Genomic DNA, 22,180 nt, shown 5'->3' on the forward strand with positions numbered 1-22,180 from the left:
GCAGATATAGGGATGATATATACTGGATATGGGTGGGTGTCAGAGATTGGCATCTCAGGGGGTTCTCTCTGGTTGCCAGGCAACAAACTTCCCCCATTTTTATATTCCTTTTTCATGTCTTGATGTTGTCGTCTCCAGTTACACTGTGGAGGAGGTGGGGATTATGCTATGATGCAAGTCTCATATACTGTAGATGTTATGGGTTGTTATCCAGGAAACTAGTGTATCTCTGAGGGTGTAAACAATCATCACACCTGTATTTCGACACCAGTATTTTCTGTTTACCTGGTTCTGTTCAGGTCAATTTTACACGGGTCCAACTCAATATACTTCTTCTCCTCAAAGATGCGGTTAATGATGGGCTTCAGGACCTCATGAAGGTACAGCATCCCCACAGCCTGCCAGTGCACAATACCTCACATTTAGAAAACATCCATTCAAAGCAATTTTATATATATCCAGTCAGTTTACACAGCTAATGCCAGTTATTCAGAACAACAATGGTTCTTAGATTTAAGTCATTCCCATGTCTTTAGGACTAGGCTATAGTGCTTTACTGTGAGACTGGGAAGAGCAAAGTGAGAATCCAGCTAACACGTTGGATTGTCAGAGGGAGCATGCCCAGACAATATGATTCGAATTCCTACTCACCTTCATGAACTGTTCCATGGCCTTAGAAGCTAGAGAGTTGGACCGGAACAGGGTGTTTGGATCCACTGTCAGAGAGATACATTAAAGAGTAGAGGAATGTAGGCTATACATTTCAGGGACATCATATTTCTAAACCACTGTGTATGGGGCCAAGAGGAGTAATAAACCAAATACTGATCTTGGTCAACTAGGGCTACTTTAATACTAGCGCTAATCTAATTTCAAAGAGGACTTTCATTGACACCATTTGCAACCAAAGTTAGCTTTATCCTTGGAGGGATTGATGTAGTCATAGTGATATGACCTATTGCCGGGCAAAATGTTTTATACTGAACAAAAATATAAACGCAATGTAAAGATCCCAGAAAATATCAATAAGCACAAAAAGCTTATTTCTCTCAAATGTTGTGCACACATTTGTTTACAGCCTTGTTAGTGAGCATTTCTCCTTTGCCAAGATAATCCATCCACCTATCAGGTGTGGCATATCAAGAAGCTGAATAAACAGCATGATCATTACACAGGTGTACCTTGTGAAGGGGACAATAAAAGGCCACTGTTTTGAGGGAGCATGCAATTGGCATGCTGACTGCAGGAAAGTCCAGCAGAGTTGTTGCCAGATAATTGATTGTTAATTTCTCTACCATAAGTCGCCTTCAACATCATTTTAGAGAATTTGGAAGTACGTCCAACCGACCTCACAACGCAGATCACATGTAACCACGTCAGCCCAGGGCCTCCACATCCGGCTTCTTCACCTGCGGGATTGTCTGAGACCATTCACCTGGACTGCTGATGAAAGTGTGGTATGCACAACCAAATAATTTCTGCACAAACTGTCAGCTCATCTGCGTGCTCGTTGTCCTCACCAGGGTCTTGATCTGACTGCAGTTTGGCGTCGTAACTGACTTCAGTGGGGAAATGCTCACCACCTTGTGCCACTGGCACACAGGAGAAGTGTGCTCTTCACGGATGAATCCTGGTTTCAACTGTACTGGGCAGATGGCAGACAGCATATATGGCGTTGGGTAGTTTGCTGATGTCAACGTTGTGAACAGAGCGCCCCATGATGGCGGTAGGGGTATGGTATCGGCAGGCATAAGCTACGAACAATGAACATAATTGCATTTTATCGATGGCAATTTGAATAGACAGAGATACCAAATCCTGAGCCCTATTGTCGTGCCATTCATCCGCCACCATCACCTCATGTTTCAGCATAGTAATGCACATCCCCCATGTCGCAAGGATCTGTACACAATTCCTGGAAGCTGAATATGTCCCAGTTCTTCCATGGTCTGCATACTCACCAGACATGTCACCCATTGAGCATGTTTGGGATGCTCTGGATCAATGTGTACGACAGTATGTTCCAGTTCCCGCCAATATCCAGCTACTTCACACAGCCATTGTAGAGGAGTGTGACAGCATTCCACAGGCCACAATCAACAGCATGATCAACTCTATGCAAAGGAGATGTGTCGTGCTGCATGAGGCAAATGGTGGTCACACCAGATACTGACTGGTTTTCTGATCCATGCCCCTACCCTTTTAAGCTATCTGTGACCAACAGATGAATATCTGTATTCCCTGTCATGTGAAATCCATTGATTAGGGCCTAATGAATTTATTTAAATTGACTGATATTCTTACATGAACTGTAACAATTGTAAAATCTTTGAAATTGTTGCATATTGTGTAAATATTTTTGATCAGTGTAGTTGTAGGCCAGAAGCTCATTTGTGAGAAGAGAAGAGCTGCCTGCTCTTTTATGTTATTAAAAATGATGTTAAAAGTTTGTTCCACCACACCACTTCTTCAGCATAAATGAATTTCTCTTTTTTTTTCTTACATATTTTTCTCACAGATTTTTCTACTCCCCAATATCTATTTTGATCTTATGATCAACGAGCTCCATTTTTAGATCGTGTGGAGTTGCTATGGAAACTTTGCTTGTTATCACAAGCCACAGTAACAGAAAGTGAAAAAAGAAGAAGAGCACAACTAAACTCCTTGTGACTTAGCCTGGGGACCCGAGTGGAGACAGGAACATAATTAATGAACACCCAGAATTTGACAAACAACTGTAAGGATGAATAATTGCTGGAGGTCTGATTAATATAATGCTGCACCGCCCGCCCACACAGACAGACTGACCGTGGCTACTGCTGCGATTAGAGAGAGAGCGTCAAATCAGAGTTAAATACCAGCATTGCTTAGAGCCTCTGCAGGATACGCAGGAACAAGAGCAGGTGATCAACTGGGCTCTTTTTGAATCTGCCTAGCACATATACACTCAAAGTTCCTTCCAACACTGTCCACTACCTTAACCTACACACTGTCTGGTTGTTCACAGCTGCAAGATCCTTCCAACACTGCCCATTACCATAACCTACACAATGTCTGGTTGTTCACAGCCACAAGCTCCTTCCAAAACTGCCCATTACCTTAACCTACAATGTCTGGTTGTTCACAGCTGCACATGGATTTGTTTCACTACATCCAAGAGACAGTGGTCATATAACCATGATTTTTGACAAGAGCATCTAGAAAAGCATTACGCTCAGGAATATGACTTTCCTGTCCTATGTTAAATTCCCCAGACAGCCATTATATCTTACAGGTGTGGTTGACCTCGCGGGTGTTGAGGTAGTCCAGAAAGGGCACCACCAGGCCCCGCCCCAGGTAGATCTTGACCAGGGTCATGGCCACGTCCTGCCGGCTCTCCACTGTGGTCACCTCCTCCAGCATGGTCAGGGGGCTGCCGTCCTCCACCTGGGATCGGTCAGAGGGTGGAGACAGTCAGGGTCTATTAGCCAGTTGTTCATTTATGAGAGGAAGCTGGCTATGTGTCTGTCAGCCATGGGGCACAGTAGGCTCTATATAGTGTATAAACTGTGGTGAAAGGATGTGCTATATTGTAAGAAATCTAAAGAAGTAAATATATTTTCATAGAAAGGAATCACGCACCATGGCATCTGTCGTTCTGCCCCTGAACAATGCAGTTAACCCACTGTTCCCCGGTAGGCTGTCATTGTAAATAAGAATTTGTTCTTAACTAACTTGCCGAGTTAAATAAAGATTACATTTAACATTAAAAATGGCATGAAAAATGTAACACATTAGTGGTTGAACAAATCAGAAAAATATCCTGTAGAATTAGTAAATAACAATGGGTTGTGTATGTGACAGCAGTGTGATGTTGACCTCAGCAGGAGAGATGACTGACTGCACCAGCAGGTCAATGAGAGGCTGGTAGTACATGGAGGGAAGAATATGGTCCTCCACCAGACGCACCTTCAGTCGCAGCGCACCCAGCTTACCTCTGTGGACAGCGAGAGAAAGGCCTCAGAGACACTACAGTCACGACATTCTTAATTAAACAATACTCACAAGAAGTTCGCTTAGCACAAGAATGTTATAGAACAGGTAGTGCTGAGCATTACCAAGGGAATGTGCCCACAATATACATAAAAAACACCCCCTCCCTCTCTCTCTTACACACACAAACCGATACACATCCACACAACCACACTAACACCCACACACTCCTTACCCAGCATCATCCTCATTGTTTCCCAGGGGCAGCAGACGAAACCAACCCTGTACCAGAGGTGTTTTATGCAGGCAAGCAAAAGGGATTTCCACCTGAACATGAAAACAGATAACCAATACATCATACACTAAACTGAAAAGGTATTATACCACCAAATATTTGTATTTGTAAAAGTATGAATCATTCTATATAGTAGAGATAAGTATACCGTGTCCTCACAGATTAACAACAGTATGAGGGATTGGACTTTAGGAACATAACCACTTCACCTTTCCCAGGAAGTCATTTTTGCCCACCATGTCCCAGTCCCAGACCTCCACTGTGACAGTCCCTCCCTCAGACAGCTCCTCTGTCTCAAGCTCCAACTCCAGGGTCTCACCCCAGTGTGGGAAACGAGTCTTTTTAATGATCTGACAGACAAACACAGAAGAAAAACATTTCATATACTATTTAACATATTCATATAATCTTTGTCTCCGCTAAAGTTGATGATTCATTCAGACACGTACACATTATTCAGCTCATCTCCCTCCTTACCGAAGTCTCTGCACTGTGGTTATTGTAGAGGATTCTGGCAAAGGGATCAGAGGTTCCAGAAATGTCTCTTGGTGCCAAGTCTCTAAGAGGTCAACAAACAGAATCACATCAGTGCATGAGCAACCCCTGGCCTTTTACAGGGTGCTGGAATTATTCAATGAGTGGGGTGATATATGCATATATCATTCTCCTACATTTTGCATTAGTCTGCCAAATCTAAAGATGAAAGAACTTTGAGGGGCTGTATAGTTGTAATAGTGAGATAGTAAGTGTAGTGAGATAGTAAGGATAGTGAGATAGTAAGTGTAGTGAGATAATGAGATAGTAAGTGTGTTGAGATAGTAAGTGTAGTGAGAGTGAGTGTAGTGAGATAGTTAGTATAGTGGGGTAGTGAGATAATAAGCGTAGTGAGATTATATATTTAGTGAGACTGAGATAGTGAATGTAGTGAGTGTAGTAGTGAGTGTGACATAGTGAGTGTAATGAGATAGTAATTGTAGTGACAATAAGTGTAGTGAGATGGTGAGACAGTCAGTGAAGTAAGTGTAGTGAGCTAGTGAGTGTAGCGAGATAGTAAGTGTAGTGAGATGGTAAGTGTAGTGAGACAGTGAAATAGTAAGTGTAGTGAGAAAGTGAGTGTAGCGAGATAGTAAGTGTAGTGAGATGGTAAGTGTAGTGAGACAGTGAAATAGTAAGTGTAGTGAGAAAGTGAGTGTAGTGAGAGTGAGATAGTGAGTATAGTGGGATAGTGAGATGGTAAGTGTAGTGAGACAGTAAGATACTGAGTGTAGTGAGATAGTGAATGTAGTGAGATGGTAAGTGTATTGAGATAGTTAGTGTAGTGAGATGGTAAGTGTAGTGAGATAGTGAGTGTAGTGAGATAGTAAGTGTACCCGGGAGGGGGGGGGCTTGTCTACAGGACACAAAGGCAAAGGAGCACCAGACATTCTAAAATCTGCTTTCCATGCGGTGCTCTGCTTCCAAGAGAGAAAACAAAGTTGCTTCATCCCCTAATCTCAATTCTCTGGAACACTATGCTCATTGTTCTTGGTTGTCACCCTCTGTGCAGAGGTTAGCTGGAAGACTTCAGTGGGAAAATGTTAGGATTTCTTAGTAGAAAATAAATCAACTGAACCCCCTCATTTTAAACGTATGGCAGTGCTGAGAGAAGGCCAGATCTAGTTGGAAGCCCTCCTTCAGAGGGTATTGAGAATGTTACCAATGATTGCATAAAGCCTTCAGAAACAGCCAAGATGGATGGCGGCCATGCTCACAGTGCTCAGTCTCCATCCTCTTACTGAAGCCCTCTCAGGGACCTCTCTGCCTCTTATTTCTTATGGATGTCTCTGTGGCACGTTCCTTTTGCTAAATGAAATGAGCTTATCCTCCTCAAAATCTGCTTTCTGTAACTCTTTGGCTTTGGTGTCTGCTGACACTTCAACAGGCAGGTAAACACAATATCCTCTAGGGCTTGTATTTACTTTAAGAATAAAGACGACAACAACAACATTGATTGCTGAGCATTGCAGATATTGTGAATTCATCCACAACACATTAGTCACTGTATGATGAAATGTCAAAGAGGATGATCATTTTGCCGATCTTTTGAGATTGAAGAAGCAGTTATACATTTCAACAAGAGACCATAACAGCTTAAAGTCGCATCAATTGTTAACCAATAAAGTACGTGCCTTACCTGGCCTCTATGAAATGGCATCGTAGTCCTATACCTTTGGCATCTCTGAGAAGCTCCAGACCAAAGTGGATCTCCCCCTGCACCTCCTCATCCGGGTCCACCCGGGTCAGATTCAGCCAGTTATCCAGCCCTGGACACAGGGGACATTATAACACATACAGTGCCTTCAAAAAGTGTTCACACCCTTTGACTCTTTCTACATTCTGTTGTGTTAAATTGAGATTTTTTTGTCACTTGCCTACACACAATACCCCATAAAGTCAAAATGGAATTATATTTTTAGAAAAAAAATCAAATTAATAAAAAATGAAAAGCTGAAATGTCTTGGGTCAATAAGTATTCAACCCCTTTCAACCCCAAGCCTAAATAGTTCAGGAGTAAAATGTGCTTAACAAGTCACATAGACTCACTTTGTGCAATAACAATGTTTAACATGATTTTTGAATAACTTTTTATTTAACTAGGCAAGTCAGTTGAGAACAAATTCTTATTTACAATGACAGCCTTGGAAGAGTGGATTAACTGCCTTGTTAAGGTGCAGAACAACAGATTTTTACCTTGTCAGCTTGGGGATTTGATCCACAAATCTTTCAGTTACTGGCCCAACACTCTAACCACTAGGCTAACTGCCACTCTTACCACTAAGCTAACTACCTCGTCTCTGTACACAACACATAAACTCAGCAAAAAAAAGAAACGTCCCCTTTTCAGGACCCTGTCTTTCAAAGATAATTCATAAAAATCAAAATAACTTCACAGATCTTCATTGTAAAGGGTTTAATTAACTTCTTATGGCTTGGGGCAGTATTGAGTAGCTTGGATGAATAAGGTACCCAGAGTAAACTGCCTGCAACCAAGGCCCAGAAGCTAAGATATGCATATTATTAGTAGATTTGGATAGAAAAGACTCTGAAGTTTCTAAAACTGTTTGAATGATGTCTGTGAGTATAACAGAACTCATATGGCAGGCAAAAACCAGAGAGAAAATCCAACCAGGAAGTGGGAAATCTGGGGTTTGTAGTTTTTCAACTCTTTGCCTATCCAAGATACAGTTGAAATTTGGTCCGATTGCACTTCCTAAGGCTTCCAGTAGATTTCAACAGTCTTTAGAACCTTTTTTAGGCTTCTACTGTGAAGGACTGCCAGAGTGCCATGAGCTCATTCAGGCACGCTCCCGTGAGAGGTAGCGTTCCATTGCATTTCTAAAGACAAAGGTATTCTCAGGTTGAAACATTATTGAAGATTTATGTTAAAAACATTCTAAAGATTGATTCTATACATCGTTTGACATGTTTCTACGAACTGTAATGGAATTTTTTGACTTTTCGTCTGGCCTGCGAGTTCGTGAATTTGGATTTGTGAACTCAAGGCGCGAACAAAAAGGAGGTATTTGGACATAAATGATGGATTCAAACAAAACAAACATTTATTGTGGAACTGGGATTCCTGGGAGTGCCTTCTGATGAAGATCATCAAAGATAAGTGAATATTTCTGACTTCTGTTGACTCCACAACATAGCGGATATCTGTATGGCTTGTTTTTGTGTCTGAGAGCCGTACTCAAGATTATTGCATGGTGTGCTTTTTCGGTAAAGCTTTTTTGAAATCTGACACAGCGGTTGCATTAAGGAGAAGTTTATCTAAAGTTCCATACATAACACTTGTATTTTCATCACATTTATGATGAGTATTTCTGTAAATTGATGTGGCTCTCTGCAAAATCACCGGATGTTTTGGAAGCAAAACATTACTGAACGTAAAGCACCAATGTAAACTGAGATTTTTGGATATAAATATGAACTATATCGAACAAAACATAAATGTATTGTGTAACATGAAGTCCTATGAGTGTCATCTGATGAAGATCATCAAAGGTTAGTGATTCATTTTATCTCTATTTCTGCTTTTTATGGCTCCTCTCTTTGGATAGGAAAAATGGCAGTGTTTTTCTGTGACTAGGTACTGACCTAACATAATCGTTTAGTGTGCTTTCGTCGTAAAGCCTTTTTGAAATCAGACACTGTGGTGGGATTAACAACAAGTTTACCTTTAAAATGGTGTAAAATACTTGTATGTAGGAGGAATTTTAATTATAAGATTTCTGTTGTTTGAATTTGGTGCCCTGCACTTTCACTGGCTGTTATCATATCGATCCCGTTTTAAACACACCATGCTTGTTCAATGAACCATAAAGAATTAATGAACATGCACCTGTGGAATAGTCATTAAGACACTAACATCTTACAGACGGTAGGCAATTAAGGTCACAGTTATGAAAACTTATGACACTAAAGAGGCCTTTCTACTGACTCTGAAAAACACAAAAGAAAGATGCCCAGGGTCCCTGCTCATCTGTGTGAACGTGCCTTAGGCATGCTGCAAGGAGGCATGATGTAGATGTGGCTGCAGATGTGGCCAGGGCAATAAATTGCAATGTCCGTACTGTGAGACGCCGAAGACAGCGCTACAGAGAGACAGGACAGACAGCTGATTATCCTCGCAGTGGCAGACCACGTTTAACAACACCTGCACAGGATCGGTACATCCGAACATCACACCTGCGGGACAGGTACAGGATGGCAACAACTGCCCGAGTTACACCAGGAACGCACAATCCCTCCATCAGCGCTCAGACTGTCTGCAATATGCTTTGAGAGGATGGACTGAGGGCTTGTAGACCTGTTGTAAGTCAGGTCCTCACCAGACATCACCGGCAACAAGGTCGCCTATGGGCACAAACCAACCATCGCTGGACCAGACAGGACTGGCAAAAAGTGCTCTACACTGACGAGTCACGGTTTTGTCTCACCGGGGTTGATGGTCATATTCGCGTTTATCGTTGAAGGAATGAGCGTTACACTGAGGCCTGTACTCTGGAGCGGGATCAAATTGGGCGTGGAGGGTCCGTCATGGTCTGGGGCGGTGTGTCTCAGCATCATCGGACTGAGCTTGTTGTCATTGCAGGCAATCTCAACGCTGTGCGTTACAGGGAAGACATCCTCCTCCCTGATGTGGTACCCTTCCTGCAGGTTCTTCCTGACATGACACACCAGCATGACAATGCCACCAGCCATACTGCTCGTTCTGTGCGTGATTTCCTGCAAGACAGGAATGTCAGTGTTCTGCCATGGCCAGCGAAGAGCCCGGATCTCAATCCCATTGAGCACGTCTGGGACCTGTTGGATCAGAGGGTGAGGGTGAGGGCCATTCCCCCCAGAAATTTCCTTGAACTTGCAGGTACCTTGATGGAAGAGTGGGGTAGCATCTCACAGCAAGAACTGGTCAATCTGGTGCAGTCCTTGAGGAGGAGATGCACTGCAGTACTTAATGCTGTGTCACGAATATTACCGAAGGTGACTCCCCTTCTTGTTCGGGTGGCGCTCGGCGGTCGTCGTCGCCGGTCTACTAGCTATCGCCGATCCGTTGTTCTGTGTTCGTTTAATTTTGTCTAATTGGTAGCACCTGTTTCTAGTTTGGTTGTTAGGATAGGGTTATATATAGTCTGTTTAGCCCGCATCTGTTTCGTGCGGGCTTGTTCGTCTGTTTTGTTGGTTGAGTGTATTTTTGTTTGCATTTGGGTTTCACACTGTCCGTTTATATTTCTGTTCATTTGTGTTTTCACTTTTGTACATGTTATGTTTCCGGGACATTTAAGCGTGTTGTTTTTCCCACATCTTTTGCTCTCTGCGCCTGACTCCACACCTCTTCACTCATTATTGTAACAGAAGCCCGCACCATGATATGGAGACCACTCCTCTTCCCACTATGGAGGAGAGGATGGATCGTTGGGAGAGGAATGGTTTCCCTACTACTCCACCGACCCTCCCACCAGCAACTATACCATCTGCCCCATCTGGATCCGGTTCCAGCGCTCTGCACATGACGCCTCCGAGGAATTACGATGGAGCAGCGACAGGGTGCCAGGGATTCCTGCTGCAATTAGACCTCTACCTGGCCACCGTTCGACCGGCCCCCTCAGAGGAGGAGAGAGTAGGGGTCCTCATCACCTGCCTGACTGGTAGAGCCCTGGAGTGGGCTAATGCGGTCTGGAACGGGCCCGACTCGGCGAAAGACAACTACCCGGAGTTCATCCGCCGTTTCAGGGCCGTGTTCGATCACCCTCCAGAGGGTCGTGCGGCGGGTGAGAGATTGTTCCATCTGAGACAGGTGACGAGGAGCGCGCAGGACTTCGCGCTGGAGTTCCGGACCTTGGCTGCGGGAGCAGGGTGGAACGACAGGGCCCTGATAGACCATTACAGGTGTAGCCTGAGAGAGGACGTCCGAAGGGAGCTGGCCTGTCGGGATACTACACTTGGCCTGGATGGACTGATAGACCTGTCGATCCGGTTGGACCATCTGCTAGCTGCTCGTGGACGTTCTGAAAGGGTCCTGTCAGTTCTACCTCCTGATCCTCCTGCCCCTATTCCGAGGGAGCTAGGAGGTACCGCATCAAGGGAGATCGGAGGAGGAAGCTCCTCCTGTACCAGTTGTGGCCGGAGAGGGCACACGTCTGGTCGGTGCTGGAGGAATTCATCTGGGAATCATGAGGGCAGGCAGAACACTCATCGGTCACCCCAGGTGAGTAAGCACCACACTCTACCAGAGTTTCCTGTTGGTCACATGTTCCTATTAATTTGTTTCCTAAATTATTCTCCTTCTCTCCAGCATAAGGCACTGGTAGATTCAGGCGCAGCTGGAAACTTTATAGATCGCGGACTCGCTCAGAGGTTGAGGATTCCGTTAGTAAAAGTAAACCCCCCTTTTCCCGTGCACTCTTTAGATAGTCGACTATTAGGGTCAGGGCTGGTGAAGAAAGCCACAATTTCGTTGGAGATGATTACGCAGGGGAATCACAAGGAGCGAATTAGTTTGTTCCTTATCGATTGACCTGCGTTTCCAGTTGTTCTGGGGATTCCCTGGCTGACTATTCATAATCCTACGATTTCGTGGAAACAGGGAACACTACAGGGGTGGTCTGATGAGTGTTCAGGCAAGTGTGTAGGGGTTTCCATCGGTGCTACAATGGTGGAGAGTCCAGACCAGGTTTCCACCGTGCGCATTCCAGCTGAGTATGACAATTTGGCTATCGTTTTCAGTAAAAAGAAAGCGACCCAATTACCACCCCATAGGCAGGGGGATTGCGTCATAAATCTCCAGGTTAACGCTGCACTTCCCAGGAGTCATGTGTATCCTTTATCCCAGGAGGAGAAGGTGGCTATGGAAAATTATATCACCGAGGCTCTGGGACAGGGGTACATTCAGCCCTCCATGTCACCTGTCTCTTCGAGTTTCTTTTTTTGTGAAGAAAAAAGATGGTGGTTTGCGTCCGTGTATTGATTATAGAGGTCTAAATTCCATCACAGTGGGTTTTAGTTACCCACTACCTTTCATTGCTACGGTAGTGGAATCATTTCACGGAGCGCAGTTCTTCACTAAACTGGATCTCAGGAGTGCTTATAATTTGGTGCGTATTCGGGAGGGAGATGAGTGGAAAACTGCATTTAGCACTACGTCGGGCCATTATCAGTACCTCGTCATGCCATACGGTTTAAAGAATGCTCCAGCTATATTTCAATCCTTCGTGGATGAAATACTCAGAGACCTGCACGGACAGGGTGTAGTGGTTTATATTGATGATATTTTGATCTACTCCGCTACACGCTCTGCGCATGTATCTCTTGTGCGTAAGGTTCTTAGACGACTGCTGGAGCATGACCTGTATGTGAAGGCGGAGAAATGTGAGTTTTTCAAACAATCAGTTTCCTTCCTGGGTTATCGCATTTCCAGCTCTGGTTTGGTAATGGAGGGTGACCGCGTTAAGGCCGTGCGTAATTGGCCGACTCCGACCACGGTAAAGGAGGTGCAGCGGTTCTTGGGATTTGCCAATTACTACCGGAGGTTTATCCGGGGTTTTGGTTAGGTAGCTGCCCCTATTACCTCACTGCTGAAGGGGGGACCGGTGCGTTTACAGTGGTCAGCAGAGGCGAACAGAGCTTTTCATAAGTTGAAGGCGATGTTTACTAAGGCGCCGGTGTTGGCACATCCGGACCCTTCTTTGGCGTTTATAGTAGAGGTGGACGCATCCGAGGCTGGGGTTGGAGCGGTGCTCTCACAGCGATCGGGTGTGCCACCGAAGCTCCGCCCCGGTGCCTTTTTTTCTAAGAAACTCGGGCCAGCGGAGCGGAATTATGATGTGGGGGATAGGGAGTTGTTGGCTATGGTTAAGGCCCTGAAGGTGTGGAGACACTGGCTTGAGGGGGCTAAGCACCCTTTCCTTATCTGGACTGACCATCGTAACCTGGAGTATATCCGATCAGCTAGGAGACTGAATCCTCGTCAGGCAAGGTGGGCCATGTTTTTCACCAGATTTCATTTCACTGTCTCATATAGACCAGGTTCCCTCAACACTAAGGCTGACGCGCTGTCAAGACTCTATGACACTGAGGACAGGTCCATCGATCCTACTCCCATCATTCCGGCAGCTAAGCTGGTGGCACCGGTAGTATGGGATGTGGACGCGGACATCGAGCGGGCACTAAGGGGGGAACCTACGCCTCCACAGTGTCCGGAGGGTCGTAGGTACGTGCCGCTGGCTGTTCGTGATCAATTGATTCGATGGGCTCATTGTCTACCCTCGTCGGGTCACCCAGGTATTTATAGGACAGTGAGAGGTCTTGAGAGGAAGTACTGGTGGCCCACTTTGAGGAGGGATGTGCGAATCTATGTTTCCTCCTGTTCGGTGTGCGCCCAGAGTAAGGCTCCTAGACACCTGCCAAGAGGTAAATTACAACCTCTTCCCGTTCCACAACGGCCGTGGACCCATCTTTCGGTGGATTTTCTTACTGACCTCCCCCCCTCTCAGGGTAACACTACTATCCTGGTCGTTGTGGATCGGTTCTCTAAGTCCTGCTGTCTTATCCCATTGCCCGGTCTCCCTACGGCCCTACAGACTGCGGAAGCTCTTTTCACCCATGTCTTCCGGCACTACGGGGTGCCCGAGAATATAGTTTCTGATCGGGGCCCCCAATTTATCTCCCGTGTTTGGAGGGCATTTATGGAACGTCTGGGGGTCTCGGTCAGCCTTACCTCAGGGTATCACCCGGAGAGTAATGGTCAGGTGGAGAGAGTTAACCAGGAGGTGGGTAGGTTTCTGCGGTCGTATTGCCAGGACCGGCCAGGCGAGTGGGCGAGATATATTCCCTGGGCAGAAATAGCCCAGAATTCTCTAAGCCACTCTTCTACCAACATGTCACCATTTGAGTGCGTGTTGGGGTACCAGCCGGTCCTGGCACCGTGGCATCAGAGCCAGACTGAGGCTCCTGCGGTGGAGGAGTGGGTACAGCGCTCTAAGGAGACCTGGAGGGCAGTCCAGGAGTCATTACGCCAAGCGAGTATAAGGCAGAAGAAGAGCGCTGACCGTCACCGCAGTGAGGCCCCCGTGTTTGCACCTGGGGACAGGGTCTGGCTCTCGACCCGAAACCTGCCTCTCCGCTTGCCCTGCCGGAAGCTGGGTCCGCAGTGTATAGGGCCATTTAAAGTCCTGAGGAGAATAAATGAGGTTTGTTATCGATTATTACTTCCTTCGTATTATCGTATTAACCCCTCATTTCATGTGTCTCTTCTCAGGCCGGTGGTAGCTGGTCCCATGCAGGAAAATGAGGTACCGGAGGTTCCTCCACCCCCTCTGGACATCGAGGGGTCCCCGGCGTACAAGATACGAGCTATTCTGGACTCGAGACGCCGGGTGAGAGGCTTGCAGTACCTCGTCGACTGGGAGGGGTACGGTCCGGAGGAGAGGTGCTGGGTTCCGGCGAGGGATATTCTAGACCCATCCATGTTGAGTGAATTCCATCGCCTCCGTCCGGATCGCCCAGCGCCTCGGCCTCCGGGTCGTCCCCGAGGCCGGCATCGGCGCGCTGCGGGAGCTGCGCGTCAGGAGGGGGGTACTGTCATGAATATTACCGAAGGTGACTCCCCTTCTTGTTCGGGTGGCGCTCGGCGGTCGTCGTCCCCGGTCTACTAGCTATCGCCGATCCGTTGTTCTGTTTTCGTTTAGTTTTGTCTAATTGGTAGCACCTGTTTCTAGTTTGGTTGTTAGGATAGGGTTATATATAGTCTGTTTAGCCCGCTTCTGTTTCGTGCGGGCTTGTTCGTCTGTTTTGTTGGTTGAGTGTATTTTTGTTTGCATTTGGGTTTCACGCTGTCCGTTTATATTTCTGTTCATTTGTGTTTTCACTTTTGTACATGTTATGTTTCCGGGACATTTAAGCGTGTCGTTTTTCCCACATCTTTTGCTCTCTGCGCCTGACTCCACACCTCTTCACTCATTATTGTAACATGCTGCTAGTGGCCACACCAGTTATTGACTTGTTACTTTTGATTTTGACTTTGTTCAGGGACACATTTTTCCATTTCTGTTAGTTACATGTCTGTGGAACATGTTCAGTTTATGTCTCAGTTGTTGAATCTTATTATGTTCATATAAATATTTACACATGTTATATTTGCTGAAAATAAAAGCAGTTGACAGTGAGGGGACGTTTCTTTTTTTGCTGAGTTCATAATTATCTGTCAGGCCCCTTAGTCGAGCAGTGAATTTCAAACACATATTCAACAAAAAAGACCAGGGATGTTTTCCAATGCCTCGCAAAGAAGGGCACCTATTGGTAGATGGGTAAAAATGTAAAAAGCAGACATTGAATATCCCTTTGAGCATGGTGAAGTTATTAATTACACTTTGGATGGTGTATCAATACACCCAGCCACTACAAAGATACAGATTGTCTTTCCTAACTCAGTTGCTGGAGAGGAAGGAAACCGCTCAGGGATGTTACCATGAGGCTAATGGGGACTTAAAACAGTTACGGAGTTTAATGGCTGTGATAGGAGAAAACTGAGGATGGATCAACAACATTGTAGTTATTCCACAATACTAATCTAATCGACAGCGTGAAAAGAAGGAAGCCTGTACAGAATAAAAAATATTGCAAACCATGCATCCTGTTTGGAATAAAGTACTAAAGTAAAATAGCAAAAAATGTGGCAAAGAAATGTACTTTATGTCCGACATACAAAGCATTATGTTTGGGGAAATCCAACACAACACATCACTGTACCACTTTTCATATTTTTGAAGAATGTTGAAAGAATAATGTGCAAATATTGTACAATCCAGGTGTGCAAAGCTCTTACAGACTTACCCAGAAAGACTCACAGCTGTAGTTACTGCCATAGGTGATTCTAACATGTATTGACTCAGGGGGTTGAATACTTATGTAATCAAGATATAATTAGTGTTTGACAAAAAAATATATATATATATTTTGTAACAACAACTTTGTAACAACAAAATGTGGAAAAAGTCAAGGGGTGTGAATACTTTCTGAAGGCACTGTATGTGGCATTTAATAAAGCCTATCAGGGAAATCATAGAAAACAGACAGCCTAGTACTATACCAATAATGCCTAGTGTCTCTAACGGGCAGTGCCTGGCTCTGTTATTGTGAACATTTACTCAAACCTTAAACACATTCCCACTGATAAGTCCTCCCCTGGATAAATGTCTGGTACATATACAACATGATCAAAGGTATGTGGACACCTGCTCATCGAATATCTCATTCCAAAATCATGGGCATTAATATGGAGTTGGTCCCCCCTTGGCTGTTGTAACAGCCTCCACTTTTCTGGGAAGGCATTCCACTAGATGCTGGAACATTGCTTCAGGAACTTACTTCCATTCAGCCACAAGAGCATTAGTGAGGTCAGGGCTCTGTGCAGGCCAGTCAAGTTCTTCCACACCGATCTCGACAAACCATTTCTGTATGGATCTCACTTTGTGCTTTAGCGCATTGTCATGCTGAAACAGGTAAGGGCCTTCCCCAAATTGTTGCCACAAAGTTGGAAGCACAAAATCTTGTAGAATGTTATTGTATGCTGTAGCGTTAAGATTTCCCTTCACTGGAACTAAGGGGCCTAGCCCAAACCATGACAAACAGCCCCAGACCATTATTTATCATCCACCAAACTTTACAATTGGCACTATGCATTGGGCAGGTAGCGTTCTCCTGGCATCCGCCAAACCCAGATTCGTCCGTCGGACTGCCAGATGGTGAAACGTGATTCATCACTCCAGAGAACGCAGTGCCACGGCTCCAGAGTCCAATGGCGGTGAGCTTTACACTACTCTAGCTGACGCTTGGCATGAAATGGAAACCCATTTCATGAAGGTCCCGGCGAACAGTTATTGTGCTGACATTACTTCCAGAGGCAGTTTAGAACTCGGTAGTGTGTGTTGCACCCGAGGACAGAAGATTTTTACACGCTATGTGCTTCAGCACACGGCGGTCCCATTCTGTGAGCTTGTGTGGCCTACCATTTCACCTCTGAGCCGTTGTTGCTCCTAGATGTTTCCACTTCACAATAACAGCACTTACAGTTGAGTGGGACAGCTCAAGCAGGGCAGAAATTTGAAAGGTGTCATCCTTTGACGGTGCAACATTGAAAGTCACTGAGCTCTTCAGTAAGACCATTCCACTGACAATGTTGTCTATGGAGATTGCATGGATGTGTGCTGGATTGTATAAACCTGTCAGCAATGGGTGTGGCTGAAATAGCCGAATCCACTCATTTTAAGGTCTGTCCACATACTTTTGTATATATAGTATCAAAAAAGAGGATTGTTTGTGCGTGATAATATGAGGACTGGTGCTGACATTTCTGGTTGAGATAAAAGGTGGTGAGGGCAGTAACTTCAGTTTCACAGCCAAAAGATGAGAGAATTCCTAAGATCCTGTGAAGGAGTTGTTGACTCAGTGGCAACATGTTGCAGTGAATCAAGACTGAATGCAGAATGTTCCCTGGAGCGAGACATTGGTATAAGACACTAACTAACAGAGAAAGTGTCTTTTGTCTATTGTCAAAACACATTCTAAGTAACAATATAATTCTTATTCCCAGTTGCCATGGATAAGGAAAAGCACAGCAAAGACATTATTGCTATATATTCTAACTAATTCCCACATTAAAAGTTACTGTAGGAGAGCCAGGTGTGCTGTGGTGAAGGAAGGTGCAGGCTGGCTGTTTGAAAAGCTTTCGGTTGCTTCTCACAGACTACAGTGGTGTTTTAAACAAAAGGACAGCTGCACTGTACAATGCATGATCCTGGAGTTGATGCAAACCCTGACTCAAGAAGCAATCCTGCAAACAAATGTAACCATGTACAGGCCCTTCTCTCCCTGTTTGTACGCTGTCCAATGAGAAGGAAGCTGTTTGGCTCATAGAGACGAATCAGTAGGGAAGAGTATGTGATAGTATGTGTATATACTATGTAATAGTATGTGTATATCAAACTAACAAGCATAGCAGTCAGAAAATGAATCTCTAAATTAACCTATGGATTTGTGAGAACACACTGGCAAACTTTCCCAGCAACAGGATCTAAAAAAGACCCAGCTCTTCAATCACAGTGACCTACATGGCAGAGACTAACTCGGAGTCATGGGAATAACCCCTCTCTGATGACCCTTTGCTCTTTTGGTTTACCCTCTCTAGCATGGCATAGACAGAGAAGTAGACCCACAACCGTAGTGTGACAATTCTATAAATCAATAAGCATTTAGATGTTTTTCTGTGCTGGTAGTTTTTCCCATCATCTCAGTGCCACCCACTCATTTAAAGCCACAAACAGTATTGCGACATATAGTGAACAGGTTTACCTTTAACCTTGGCCCCGATGGTGTCTTTGCTCAGCGATATCTTTCCAATGATGTCATCATGGCTAGCGCAAAAAAAAGGGAGAACATATGTCACAATTAACAAAAACGTATAATTGAAATTAAGGGTCTTCACATAAGGTATTTCTCAAAAAAGGACTTAACATCCTATAAAGTGACTTCATAATACAGTAAGAATATATGCATAGACTGAGGAGGTTGTTGATCAGGAGACTGAGATAGTATTTCATTTCTCAATCTGTGGTACCATCTGTATGTTGATGTTTGTTTATTGAAAGCTTTCAGGTTTTTCCAAAACACACATCCATGATTCTTCACCCACTCAGTCTGGATACAAAACTCTAAAATCACAGCCTCTGGTAAAACAAGCCAACACAATCATGAACATCTCTTCAATTACAAAACTATGATAACTCTACCGGTTATACCCTGTTTATACACAATTATCAGCTAACTTGTCGACACAAACACTACAATAATTCTCTCTGACAGCTGTTAAAGGCAATCTTACCCAATGGTGTCCTCATCCATGACATAGAAGGCGAGCGAATGGAACCCCGTCGGGAGGTGCAGTGTGTATTCTTCTCCCCAGAAAGGGTTGAGGTTCTTCCACACTGTGGCTGTCCTGCAAGATAACAGTGCAAATTATAGGGACCGTAACCACAGCAAGTACTACATGACCCTTATTTCTTATTCATAACCATAATCCCTTTCATTGTGAATGTCAGTAACAATGAAAGACAACAATCTACAATGAAGGCTGTGTGCGGAATATTGTGATGTGTTGAAAGAAATGATACGGTGACAGTATAACAATGCAATAACTTCAAAAGGCAGTGTGTGGAATAACAAAATACAAGTCTATATGCAATCATTTTAAAATCTGCCTTATTCATTATGAAACATTAACTACTGCAAATTCTCTAACCATAAACTGGAGATTGCACACCTGCTGTCCAGACATGAAATTGAGGAATGACTTCAACATCATGTCCTCTATGCCAATGGGTAGCAGGAAGGTCTATTTTCATCAGTAATGTGCATCCCTTTATTACAATGCAACTCTGTTTTTACAGACAGCATTACTCCACAGCAGGGTCAAAGCACCAAGGTGTCCAGAAAGCACACAGTCAATGAGTCAGTGAGCTGAGAATGAGACAGCCAGAGACTGATGCAGATCTCTGCAGTCAGCCAACCCTCCAACTCCTCTCATTGTGGGAGAGGAAACAACTCAATGAAAAGACAAAACAAATGCATTTTATCAACCGCTGAAACATCAGTTTGTCAGAAAAGAGATGTTGGGATTCTTGATTAGCCGGGGGGTTCTTTTTTTTTTTTACCCCCTTTTGCATGGTATCCAAATGTTAATAGTTACTGTCTTGTCTCGTTGCTACAACTCCCGTATGGGCTCGGGAGAGACAAAGGTCGAGAGTCATGCGTCCTCCGAAACACAACCAAACCAAGCCGCACTGCTTCTTAACACGCTCGCATCCAACCCGGAAGCCAGCCGCACCAATGTGAGGAAACACCGTACACCTAGCGAACTGGTTAGCGTGCACTGCGCCCGGACCGCCACAGGAGTCGCTAGCGCGCGATGAGACAAGGATATCCCTACCGGCCAAACCCTCCCTAACCCGGACGACGCTAGGCCAATTGTGCGTCGCCCCATGGACCTCCCGGTCGCGGGCGGCTGCGACAGAGCCTGGGCTCGAACCCACAGTCTCTGGTGGCACAGCTAGATCACTGCGCCACCCGGGAGCTTTGATTAACTCGTTAGTCGCTTTGATTAACTCGTTAGTCATTCCACATGAGGACAATGCGACAGGTAATGAACCAGGGAACATAGTTCCCAAAAGACAACAAATGTAACATATGGGACATTTATATACAGAATATACTTGTGTGAACACACACACAGCCAAACACGGGGCAATGCGCGGCATGAACCATCAGCCTTCCATGCCCCTGCCTGGAGCCGGGAATGGGAACGGGAGCTCCCTGCAATAATTTATGCCCCCTCTCCATGGTTACCTACTGGTGTCTTAAAGGCCAGCCCTGGATCAGGTTCAATTGCACTTGGGGGGCTCAACCTAAAAACACCACAGTCCTTATCAGTGATCACACACCTAGCCTACTATACCACACTCCTGCCATGCTAGCCTGTATAAAACATAGCGGGGTACCCAAAGTCCAGCAACCGACTGCTTCATTATACATCCTGTTCCTATCCTGTTCTGAATTCAACGTGTGTGAGAGCAATCAGAGGTTTGGCATAGAGTAAATACAACATGATAGGATACAACACGGTTTCCTATGAACTGATAAATATGTTTTGCCATTGTATTGACAGTAGGGCCCTATCAGTTTTAACGTTTTTGGCAGCAGCATGCCACTTGTTGTCACATACAATTCTGAAGTAAACGTTTAGCCCATTTATCAATCACATTTGAAAAACAGTCAAATTAAGCAGCAAACAAAACAAAAATACATATGACTGATATGATGGACTCACCTGGCCACAACTTCATTGTCAACTTTTACAATGCAGTATGGGTCACTGGTCCCAGAGCTTGACAAATAAAATACAAATATATGTTTAAAGATGGAATGAAGGTAGCAGAGGAATCCTACAGATATGCTCTTCCCTTATCAGTTGCGAAATACATTATTGATAGAAATATCTTAACCACCTGTCAAGTCCAGGCTACTTGGAGTCACATTTTACCATCAATATCTCAATAAGTGCTGTAAAACAAAGGTATTCTTAACTTCCAAACAAGTGTACATCCTAGTATACGAGTACTTCACACAACGAGAAACATAAATAAGCAAATAGGAGTAATTGCTGCCTGTTGAATAAGTACAATTAAGACATACTTACACGTCTTTGACTGGAAGGCTCCTGCCCTCTATAATACGGAAATATAGGGATGTGTTTTTGGCCATTTTTGACAACTGAGAATGGTTTTGCCACTTATTTAATCTCTACATCCGTGATCCTTTCAACGGTGCTCCCTATGGTGCTCGCCTCCTCCGCAACTGGGTCCTCTTCATTTCTGGCACCTTTTGCGCATGACGGCGTATCGTGCCTATGTTATAATCAATGATCTATCGTTTTCAATGTACAGTAGGCTTATTTGATACAGAATTAACAGCAACGTTGCACATTTATAATAGTAAGGTAAGTAAAGTAAGCAAACAATGTTATAAAATGTTTGGGTGGAAACAACCCGAGGAAAAACAAAATATGTAAAGTATAGTGCCAATTACTAATTACTGCCATTTACTTTCCTAATTTGGGTCATTTCAAGAAAATAATCATCCCATGCGTTCTTTTTTCATTTCCAGAGGAAATTGGCATTTGTAGCCTATATCATACTACTATTTTACAACAAAAAATGCAGTGGCTACTTTTAAAAACATGACATCTTTAGGCTTTCATTGCCTTCTCATCAATCTACACACGACTTGCCGAAATGACACATGACACGATCAACCTGTGGAAACTGTAGAATCTTCGCTCGATTGACAGTGTACAGCGCGCGCCATCTGGCGGACGAATTTAGCTCCTGCTTGTTCTCGCGACCCCTACACTTTCTTTTGTCGCTGTAAAATAATATATTTCCATTTAACGTATCTTTGCTAATATGATAAATACCACGAATGATGACAAAACTGCAATTAAATAAAAGTAATAAATCAAGTCTAAAATATGAATTACAAGCAGGTATCTTATAGATAACAAACCCTTCCATGGGTCGTGCTAATAGGAATCCTTGGCCCTACCCTAAACCATAACCCTAACCGCTACCCTAACATTAACCATTTTAAATGTCAACTTCAATGGGGTTATGTCAGAGTTGAGACCTCCCAAGCACAAGAGGTTGGTGGCACCTTTCATTGGGGAGGACAGGCTTGTTTGTGGTAATACCTGGAGCAGAATTGGTGAGATGAACATAGTTTCCATGTGTTTGATGCCATTCCATTTGCTCTGTTCCAGCCATT

General features: G+C 44.4%; 1 protein-coding gene across 1 annotated transcript in view; it reads right to left on the reverse strand.

Annotated features, from left to right (window-relative positions):
• Window positions 1-21,188, reverse strand: part of LOC124033018 (rasGAP-activating-like protein 1) — a 43,019-nt gene extending 21,831 nt beyond the window's left edge. Inside the window, exons 1-12 of the mRNA XM_046344946.1 lie at window positions 21,057-21,188; window positions 20,688-20,744; window positions 18,687-18,800; window positions 18,158-18,219; window positions 6,441-6,570; window positions 4,745-4,826; window positions 4,477-4,617; window positions 4,208-4,299; window positions 3,859-3,976; window positions 3,273-3,426; window positions 652-716; window positions 286-398 (exon numbers count right to left, since the gene is read on the reverse strand). Coding sequence (XP_046200902.1) covers window positions 286-398; window positions 652-716; window positions 3,273-3,426; window positions 3,859-3,976; window positions 4,208-4,299; window positions 4,477-4,617; window positions 4,745-4,826; window positions 6,441-6,570; window positions 18,158-18,219; window positions 18,687-18,800; window positions 20,688-20,744; window positions 21,057-21,121 — 1,193 coding nt within the window. The 5' untranslated portion in view covers window positions 21,122-21,188. The remainder of the gene's footprint in view (window positions 1-285; window positions 399-651; window positions 717-3,272; window positions 3,427-3,858; window positions 3,977-4,207; window positions 4,300-4,476; window positions 4,618-4,744; window positions 4,827-6,440; window positions 6,571-18,157; window positions 18,220-18,686; window positions 18,801-20,687; window positions 20,745-21,056) is intronic.
• Between the last annotated feature and the right edge of the window lie 992 nt (window positions 21,189-22,180).

This window comes from Oncorhynchus gorbuscha, linkage group LG04, assembly GCF_021184085.1.
Source record: "Oncorhynchus gorbuscha isolate QuinsamMale2020 ecotype Even-year linkage group LG04, OgorEven_v1.0, whole genome shotgun sequence".
NCBI lineage: Eukaryota > Metazoa > Chordata > Actinopteri > Salmoniformes > Salmonidae > Oncorhynchus > Oncorhynchus gorbuscha.